This window comes from Cucumis sativus, chromosome 5 (assembly GCF_000004075.3).
Source record: "Cucumis sativus cultivar 9930 chromosome 5, Cucumber_9930_V3, whole genome shotgun sequence".
NCBI classification, from domain to species: domain Eukaryota; kingdom Viridiplantae; phylum Streptophyta; class Magnoliopsida; order Cucurbitales; family Cucurbitaceae; genus Cucumis; species Cucumis sativus.
Window position 1 is genome coordinate 6,306,025 of NC_026659.2, and position 10,140 is coordinate 6,316,164.

Below are 10,140 nucleotides of genomic sequence, written 5' to 3' on the forward strand. Positions count from 1 at the left end.
CATAATTTGATTTATTACATCATGATGCGGTCAATGTGTTAAATAAAATTATCCTATAAATAAATTTATAGGAGAAATCACGTTAAATTTTTCCACTAACTTATAAATTTTTACAAAATTTAAAATGTAGAAACTAAATTTTTATAAAATTTAAAAATTCAACCAAATCGTTACAAACCAAAACTCTGAGAAAAGTGGTTTTAGCTCAATTAGCAGTGCAGTCCAAAAGTCCGTCCAACTAATTCTCCCAAAAAGCCCAGCCCAAATATTCCTCTATGAATAACCTAGGGTTTTCTTAAACTCAAACTCTTTAGTCTCTACCCCTGCAGCGGCCGGCCATCTTCTCCTCATCTGCTCCGTGGAACATCCCGTTTCGACAACATGGTAAGTGGATCCGTCCTCAATTCCAGAAATACGCACGCAATCGATGAGGTTTTCCGATTAAATTAATGTGTATGTATGGGTTTGACAGGCGAGGGGTTTGAAGAAACACTTGAAGAGGCTTAATGCTCCCAAGCATTGGATGCTCGACAAACTTGGTGGTGCATTTGTGAGTTTAATTTTTATAGTCTCTGATTTTTGTGTACTTTTAGTTCTGTGGTTTTGATGTTGAGTCCCTTTTGTAGGCCCCAAAACCTTCATCAGGACCTCACAAATCAAGGGAATGTCTCCCATTAATCCTCATATTGCGAAACCGATTGAAATATGCTCTCACATACCGTGAGGTTATTGCAATTTTGATGCAACGCCATGTTTTGGTTGATGCCAAGGTCAGGACTGATAAGACCTATCCAGCTGGTTTCATGGGTATGCTCATCTCAAACTCAAACTCAATATTGCTTTTATTTGAATAATTGTTGGGTGTTGCATTCTTCGTCTATCATCTAAATTTTAGTTTTAAGGATATATGGGGAGTTTCAACTTTTGCTTCAATGCTGACTTGCTTCCAACATAACTCAAAAACATTTTTTTAATGAATATTTCGACCGTCAAAACTACTCTTTCATACAAATGGGGAATGCATCTTCAACTCTATCACCAATCTTACTATTTGCTGCTAACAAACACTTGCGGTCACTTGTTATTGCATGGAAATTGTTTGTTTGGAACTGCTCTGTCTCCTAGTTATTGTATAGTATGCATTCTGTTTAATAGTTTTATAGGCTTAACAATTCTATTTGTTCTAGATGTTGTGTCCATTCCCAAAACAAGCGAGAATTTCCGGCTTCTTTACGACACTAAAGGTCGTTTCCGTCTTCACTCAATCAGGGATGAAGAGGCTAAGGTTTGTTATTTTCACTTATTATTTCTTACGACAATTCTGTTTATAGAATCAGAATGAATGTATGCTGCCCAAGTAAATACCATATCTTAAAACTGTTTTGAACTTTTCTATATCACTTTTGTAAGTCAACTGTATAGTTGTTTAATATCTGTTAGGCCACCGATTATCCTTCAATATAGGAAGAGGCAAGTCAGTATGGTTAAGATTGATTCTGGAATGTTTAAAATGTGTTTGATCACACAAAATAAAATTAATATTAAATTTTATATTTCTAAATGCAACTTTCATCTGATGAAAATTGATATTGAATGATGAAAAGCATATTTCAGAATTCATAGTACTCTTGAGGTGACAAATCTGATTTTAATCATATCGAAATCACTCTTGTACATGACTTAGTTACATGGGAACGATTTACAGCTTTAATGCTGGCATTGTTGGGTGCGGATGATTAATAGAAAGGGGAAGTTGTTTGTACGAGTAGAAGGGAGCAGTAGTATAAATATATGAGAATCGGGGAGGTTCTCATCTTTTTCATTTTATGCTTTTGGCATCAGAGAACTTGTATTGCCTTAGGAAAATTTCCTTTTCAATACTAATACATAGTGACGGTGATCCTTACAATGCCATTTGATATGGTCTTTGCAGTTCAAGCTTTGTAAGGTACGCTCAGTGCAGTTTGGGCAGAAGGGAATTCCTTATCTGAACACATATGATGGGCGTACAATCCGTTACCCTGACCCTCTAATCAAGGCAAACGACACCATCAAGTTGGATCTCGAGTCAAACAAAATTGCTGATTTCATTAAGTTTGACGTAGGAAATGTTGTGATGGTGACTGGTGGAAGAAACAGAGGGCGAGTGGGAGTAATTAAGAACAGAGAGAAGCACAAGGGAAGCTTTGAGACAATTCACATTCAGGATGCAACTGGGCATGAATTTGCCACTCGGCTTGGCAATGTGTTTACAATCGGGAAGGGGACAAAGCCATGGGTGTCCCTCCCTAAGGGCAAGGGTATCAAACTAACCATCATTGAAGAAGCCAGGAAGAGGCTTGCTAGCCAATCAGCAGTCACCGCTTAAGAGTTCTGAGTTATTACTAAATTGTAGTCTTGAGTTTTTTAATCAGTTTTGGTAGACACATACCTTTCTCGAATTTGCTCTCCTATTATGCCTAAGTTTGTATTTTGAGACAATTTATTTCTACCAGAAATATTGGTGAGGCCGTTACTTCTTTGATTTTGTTTTTAAAGAACACTTTTCGCATATTCATAGTTGTGTAATGTGTTGTGACTCTGCTCTATAGCCTCATTTATCTGATCTATTGTCATTTTTTATATTAGTATTTATTATTGGCTGGTCTTTTTTTTTTTTTTGAAAAAACTTATAATCTTTCTTCAATCCAATTATGTCTACTGTACATTGTGTACTGTCCACAAGTTAATATATATGCATTGATAGTTGACACAAAAATTAAGTTTTTTCATTTGAGTTCTTTTCCAAGCCTACTAGGTAAAATGGGGTTTTGAGGAGAGATTGTTTTCTTTATTTGAGTTCATTTCCATGCCTACTAGGTAAATGGGGTCTTAAGAGATTGTTGTGTTAGCAAATATTTGTTGCCTTTATGGTTTTGTGTTCTCATCAGAGACCCCACCATTGATGGTTACATTTCTATGTTTGACGTTAACAGGGCATTGTTTGGTTTTTTAGCCTATAGTCTGACTAGAATGAATAAACTTCATTAATACCCTCCTCTTGACCATCTCCTCCTTTCTAACTGATGCATCGTCATCACACAAGTTAATACTCTCCTCCTTTCTAACCGTCATCACACAAGTTAATCACCACGAGTTAAGTATTTTGTAAAAATTCGAACTTAGATTTATAAATCTTGATGCCTAGAGATCATTACGGGGTGCACTTATATTTTTGCATCTTGGCTGCAGGAACTTTTTATCTTTTTTCTTTAAAATATTTTAGGAATAGTTGCAAATTTAGTAATTCAATTCAAATTAATTAAGTATATAACACAATTTTAAAAAATTTGCAAATATAGCAAAATATGTCAAATTCTACCAATGATATAAGTCCATCACTAATAGACTATGTTGCAAATATTGGTCTATCTGATATACTATATGAAGTCTATCAACGAAAGTCTATTAGTGATAGTTTTGCTATATTTGCAATTTTTTAAAAATGTTGCTATATCCTTGATTATTATTGCTAAAATAGTCATCCATTGCAATTTTCCTACTATTTATGAGAAAGAAGGAATGAACCCGAGTATTGCGGTATTTGAATATTCACGAGAAACTCTATTCTATTATCGTAATTAACCCAACTCTATTCTATTATCGTAATTAAACCAAAATAGAGGTAAAAATTGTGGGAGAAAAGGGCCAAATTGTGGGAGAAAATGGCCAGTGGACTTTCTTTCTTGGGCCTTTTCTTCTCGTAAAATGGTGTCCAGTTAATTCTCCCAAAAAGCCCACCCCAACCCAAAATCTTCTCCTCTTCCTTCATGAATATAACCTAAGGTTTAAGCTCTACGAATATAACCTTCTCCTCTTAAGCTCTACCTCTCTGCGGCCGGCGGCAATCTCTGCTCTCTGTAACGTTCCATTTCGACAACATGGTAACTAGATCCCTCTTCAATTCTTAAAATATGTTCAATCGATAAGTTTTTCTTTTCGATGAGATTAATGTGTTCTATGGATTTGACAGGCTAGAGGTTTGAAGAAACACTTGAAGAGGCTTAATGCTCCCAAGCATTGGATGCTCGACAAACTTGGTGGTGCATTTGTGAGTGAAGTTTTTTTTTTTTTTGTTTACTATTATTTCTGTCGTTTTGATGATGAATAATCCCTTTTGTAGGCTCCCAAACCTTCATCAGGACCTCATAAATCTAGAGAATGTCTCCCATTAATCCTTATATTGCGAAACCGATTGAAATATGCTCTTACATACCTGCAATTTTGATGCAACGCCATGTTTTAGTTGATGCCAAGGTCAGGATTGATAAGACCTATCCGGCTGGCTTCATGGGTATAATCCTAACGAATATGGTGGACTCCAACAACTACATCTACAAAAATTATGTTGTATTTCTACTGATACTTTAACTTTGATTGATTTATTTGTAATTGTTCGTTAAAAAAAATTAGTGTACCTTTTCCTTCTTCAAGGAAGAGCCCCAACAAACATGTGAATGGAATCAAAGTTTCAGCATGAGAAAAACGAAGTCTTGCCTTCTCATAGGTTCCGGGAACTTGTTTTTCTACCATAACATAAAAAAAGTTAAATACAAATTCCACCATTAATTGGTCTTTAATTAAGATGTGTATGTGTGTAATATATATATATATGTGTATATATATGTATATGTATGTATATATAGTATATGTATATGTATGTATGTATATGTATGTATATATGTACTTTCTTTGTTGTAGATAGCTTTGTCCATGGAGTTAACAACATCTTCCAACAAATGAACTCCCATCCTATAATTTAATGAATTTCCATAACCCTTCAATATAAACACCTCCATATCATCCGTCCACTCCAACAAAGCAACCTATATTGTGCAAAACATAAGATTGTAAAGCTGAGAATCAAGAAATGCCAATAAGAATTTGTAAACTTCATTTGTAATTTGTTTGAGTCTAGTCTCTTTTCATTTAAATAACCCTGAATGTATGTGTGTCTATACCAAATTGGATTACCAACTCTCGATCATATTTGCTCTCCCTTACCTATTGTCTCTCTTGTTACTTGCTTGTTGAGAAGTAGTTATATATACACGAACATATATTTACAAATATAGTAGTTATACTACTATATTCACACATGGATAGTTCTATATAGTAGTTATACTACTATATTCACACATGGATAGTTCTCAAATATAACAAATTAAAATAAACTAAAATACTTACAAATACAGTAAAATATCACTTATATATTGGTAAATATAACTGATAGATGTTTGTTACTGTCCATCACACAACTGATAGATGTTTGTTAGTGTTCATCACTATTTATAATCGAGGACTTTAAAATTTTGCCATATTTATAAAATATATTTTCAACCGTTTTTCATTTAAAATATAATTTTCTTTTATATATATATATATAAAACTAGTGTAAATTTCTTCTCCCAAACCCTCTATTGATCTTTTAAGGAATTGTATATCTCTCCGACTATTAGCAGATTAGGGCTCGTTTGGTAATGTTATTTTCGTTTCTCGCTTTCTGTTTCTTGTTCCCTGTTTCTTGTTCCCCATTCCCTGTTTCTTGTCTTTTTAGAACAAGAAACATGAATGTGTTTGATAACAGTTTCTGCTTCTTGTTTCTTCAAAAAAAAAAAAAAAAAAAAAAAGAACGAACTAGAAAATGTGCTTGATAATTGTTTATTGTTTCTTTATTTTCTTCAAGATTTATTTTTTATTTTATTCATGTTATTTTATTCACATCTAATTCAATTAAACAGTACACGACTCACTTTATCAAACATAGATAGAAAGGTCTTCTAGTAATCTTATGGAACTCAATATGAAGATTGAGATATGAAGGATAAAGTCGGAGAAGTGGAAGACGAAAACCCACGATGAAGAGGACTAAAACCCATGATGAAGAGGAAGATGAAGATCCATGGTAAAAACCTACAGATTCTACAAAAACCTAGATTTGTGCGAAGAGGGAAAAGGAAAACCCAGATCCCACAAAGAGGAAGACAATGAGAGGCGAGAAGGAAGATGACGAAGACAATGAGAGGAAGAGGAAGACGATGGTTATTTGGGGAAGACAATAGAGATAAGAGGAAGAAAAAGGAATCACATGGAAAAATGGAAAAGGAAAATGAAATTAAAAAAAAAAATTGAGAAAAATGAAAAGGAAACCGATAAAAATAATTGAGAAAAATAAAAAAGAAACCAATAGAAATAATTGAGAAAAACGAAAGGAAAAATGGAACCAATAAAAATAATTGACAAACGAAATAGGGGAAACTACTTTGTTTTGTTTCCAATAATTCCTTACAAAATGGAAAACGTTTCTACTTTATTTTAGAACGAGAAACCGAAAATGTTACTAAAATACCTATGTTTCTTAAAAAATGAAAACAAAATAGGAAACATGATACGGAAACGTTACCGAATGGGCTCTTAATTTCTCATTCAACCCTTTTTAGGTTTGTTCAACCCTTTTTAGATTTGTACGATGGCATACATAAATACAAGTTCATATTGAAACAAAAACTAATTTTAATTAGATGAGAAGTAGTAAGATATAGTTGCTCCATCAAAAATGAGGACGATTTAAATCATTGATTCAAAAAGTTTAAGGAAGTAAATAAAGATAAACTTAATTATATATTATCTAAGAATAGCAATTCAAATAATACCTCAGAAGGGGTGAACAGTCCACAGGCTTGATCCGTTGTGTCAAATAAGGATGCCTCCTACATATGATTTAAGCACAAGAGGGGTTGTCTTAGAATCATAAACGTACGTAGATCCAGGAAACATATGAATGAAAAGTCACCTGCTTACAAAGAAACCACAAAGTTGAAATGTGTTTTGGGGTAAATTTTAGACCATAACGTGCAGTGACTGACTTAGTTATATCAACAAGTACAGGTTCCTTAAGCTCCTCAACTTTAGGTTTCTGATCCTTCTTGTAATCCTGCCATTGAAAATTGATATATGGTCATGAATGATAGCAACTTGTCAACCAGTAAATAACTAATTAGTAATGGCATATTTAAAGGCTTTAAAATAATTTAGTACTCGTGGAAGGAAGAAGGAATGATTGTGTCTTGAGCCCTAATCCTATTGAACGCTTCTTTTAGGTTGTGGTTATGATATCTTTCCTCTTCTTTGCTCTGATAGGTTTTAGAATGCTGGCTAGGAAGATGACCTCACTAACGAGTCCTTCAATTTCAACTATATATTAGGGTTGTCACAGTTGTGAGGTTTGTGTGGATTTGTAGTTTATTGGAGAAGTTGATTAGTTGTCTAAATGGATACTCATAGGATGATCAGGAAGTTCCATCCTTCATTTGCCTTTTAGAGACAAAAAGTTTAAGGTTTAGGGTTTAAGGGTGTTGTGGGGTATTTGGAGAGAGACAATATAGAATGTTCAAAGTGAAGTTTCATTGTTTTGGTTTGGGTTTGGATTAGTAATTATTTTCTAGGTATCATCTTACTCAGTCAAAACCCTCTCATTTTGCATGTGATTATTTTTTTTTAGTACTTGTATTCTTACAATTTCTTTCAAATAAACTTGTTGATTATATTAAAAAAAATCAACAAAATAGTTTCTTATAAAAGAAATTGTAGTTATTTCCCCTTTTCATTTAAAAAAATATATCCATTGTTAAAATTTGGGAAATATAAACTAGAAAATTAATAAAAAAGATATATTAAGAATTTTGCATAATAATTAATTACCTCATATTTGTGACACCGATCGAAAAACCTAAGCATGGTATCGTTGGCACGACTCTCAGTAACAACAGAAAAAGCTCGATGACGATCTGAACCAAGACTTCCATTCCCACTGAATAGCCCCATACCGAATGCCACAGCACTAGCTGATGCTCGAGCAACCTAATTATTCATGGAGGAATAACTCACATAAATAATAAGCATACAATTAATTAACTTACCTGATATACTTTAGTTAGTTTTGTAACAACTAAAAAGTATTTTCAAATATCTTTCTTCTCTATAACTCGTGGATAGACATTGATCAGTAGTAAATAAGTTGGAAGGACAACAGATACAATACTAATAGCGAATATAATTAACCTGAGTTGCTTTGATTGTGTATATATCGGAGTTGTAAGGATCGATGAACAAGTCAGAGAACAATTTTTTGGTTTGGATTCCGAGATCGTACAATTCTTTCTCTCCTTCGGGGATTAATTCTCCACCATTAATTTTTGCAGCCCAAGGAGATTTCCAATCCTTCAACCAGGAAGGAAGAGAAAATAAGTGATCGTCATTTCCTACATTAGCTCCTAAAAGTTTCTTCAATTCATTTTCCAAGTTGTTTAACTCTTTGATCCTTTTTGTGGTTGGAGCACGAGTTCCGTGTCTTGCCTGACCAAAAACAAAATCCATACTGAATTAATCACTAATTAATTTACATATATGAACATAAATAACAACAAAATGAGCACACTTGAAAATAAGTTGTGAAGTTATTTAAAATAAAAACAAAAATAAAAAACTTAATTGAATACTAAACAAAAACTTGTTTTTCAAAAACTAAAAATCAAAAAATCAAATGATTATGGAATGGACAAAACCAACAAATTTAGAATATAACATACCACAAGATTTAAGTAAATTGGAATGCATCCATTCGGAGGAGCAGAAACAGAAGCAGGTCGATCACCTTTCGATGCACCATATCTATCTAGAAAGATTAATATTAGAAGGTATCATTTTTTCCGATTGAGGAATCGTGTGTCTAAAAATGTTGAAAATATCTACAAATAATTTTTTTTCTTTTTGAAAATGTATTATTATTATTTGCTCAATATTTGAAATTGTATGTTGGAAATAATAAACATGTGCAACACCTAGGGTAAAAGTATAAATTATAAATGTGGAATAAAATTTTTCTTGGACTATATTAATATTAATCTTTTTAAAAATAAATAAACTATCTTTAAATAATCCTTTCTTAATATTTAACATTTAATTGTTTATTTATCATATTTCATCCATGAATTGATATTAATATGTAAGATAACCAAGTCAATCAACTTCTCTCTCACTACTCTTTAAATTTTAGGTAGCAATAATATATACTTATAAACAAGAACTTCTCTTAGTTTGTTCTTTTTATAAAATAATTTCAACTAAAACTTATAACTTTAGCAGTAATAATGGTTTTATAACCTCTCTTTTTATATTCTCGTGATTTTTTTGGAGTTATAAAATGAACATTTTTCATTTTTCTTTCACAAAGGTGGGTTGTTTATACATAATGATAACAATTTATAGTTATAATTACATTTTAAATAGAAAAATCACGTGCTAATTACACACACAAGTAGAACTTTATAAATAAAAAAGAACCCCATGGGCCATGATCATGTAATTGACATAATCTTGTCTACTTCTCATCTATGGAAGCTAATTAAGCTAGCTATATTTTAAAATAAAGGAATATTTCTAAAAAGTCCATTTCAGTAATTGTATGATATGTAAGATTAATGTTTAAAAAAGGTTTCAAACAAACACAAGCTAGCATCCATCCATCTTTAAAATCATTCCCAAGCATACGTACTCTCAATCAACACAAAGCAAAAAGGAAAAAGAAACCCACACAAAATGGGGTGAGAAAGGTAAGATGATGAAGAGAATTACCTGGTAACAGTGGACAGATGTTGCTTTACATTGAATGTTATCTCTTCGCCTTTTGAATTAGTGAATAGAATTAAGAAAATAAGAAGAATAATCGCCATCACAATTTTAGTTATTTCTTCCCTTGTGGCTATTCATTTCAAGTATGAGTATATATAGAACAAGAAAACCCCAAGAAACTCTACAAGAAAAACGTGATAAGTCATGCTGTTAAATTAAAAACTTTGGATTTAAAAAAAATATTAGGAAAACCATGTGATACCTGTTTCCTTATAATAATAATAATTATTATTAAGAAAACCATGTGATACCATGTTTCCATGCATTTTCACTTTTTCTTTCTTTCTATAATATGGTTTAATTTCATATTAAATTAGGGAATCTAAAAAGTTTAGAATTGGTTTAATTTTAGTCTTCCCTGCTTCATTAGACAAGATTCAGAAGTTCGTGTTATGAAGATCACAATTTGCA

The 10,140-nt window shown here is 32.3% G+C and overlaps 2 protein-coding genes and 1 pseudogene across 2 annotated transcripts; 2 read left to right on the top strand and 1 right to left on the bottom strand.

The window, feature by feature from the left end:
* Positions 1-223: 223 nt before the first annotated feature.
* Positions 224-2,624, top strand: LOC105435467 (40S ribosomal protein S4-3). The gene is made up of 5 exons (XM_011656707.2): positions 224-384; positions 473-550; positions 627-807; positions 1,188-1,285; positions 1,934-2,624. Exons 1-5 carry the CDS (start codon positions 382-384, stop codon positions 2,366-2,368), a joined length of 795 nt encoding a protein of 264 aa, XP_011655009.1. The 5' UTR covers positions 224-381; the 3' UTR covers positions 2,369-2,624.
* A 1,148-nt stretch (positions 2,625-3,772) lies between these two features.
* LOC116404146 lies at positions 3,773-4,543 on the top strand (annotated as a pseudogene).
* LOC101205988 (multiple inositol polyphosphate phosphatase 1-like) lies at positions 4,375-8,415 on the bottom strand. Its single transcript, XM_031885411.1, has 5 exons — positions 8,101-8,415; positions 7,741-7,899; positions 6,833-6,973; positions 6,693-6,749; positions 4,375-4,865 (listed from the first exon to the last, which is right to left on the bottom strand). Exons 1-5 carry the CDS (start codon positions 8,413-8,415, stop codon positions 4,620-4,622), a joined length of 918 nt encoding a protein of 305 aa, XP_031741271.1. The 3' UTR covers positions 4,375-4,619.
* Between the last annotated feature and the right edge of the window lie 1,725 nt (positions 8,416-10,140).

Bases quoted from the DNA above. Each gene is read 5' to 3' on its own strand.
- LOC105435467 (XM_011656707.2), top strand. The intron at 808-1,187 runs GTATGCTCATCT...TATTTGTTCTAG, and splicing joins CTATCCAGCTGGTTTCATGG to ATGTTGTGTCCATTCCCAAA. The intron at 1,286-1,933 runs GTTTGTTATTTT...TGGTCTTTGCAG, and splicing joins TCAGGGATGAAGAGGCTAAG to TTCAAGCTTTGTAAGGTACG.
- LOC101205988 (XM_031885411.1), bottom strand. From the start codon at position 8,415: ATGGATTTTGTTTTTGGTCAGGCAAGACACGGAACTCGTGCTCCAACC. The intron at 7,900-8,100 runs GTTAATTATATT...ATGAATAATTAG, and splicing joins ACACAATCAAAGCAACTCAG to GTTGCTCGAGCATCAGCTAG. The intron at 6,750-6,832 runs GTGACTTTTCAT...AATCATATGTAG, and splicing joins TGTGGTTTCTTTGTAAGCAG to GAGGCATCCTTATTTGACAC.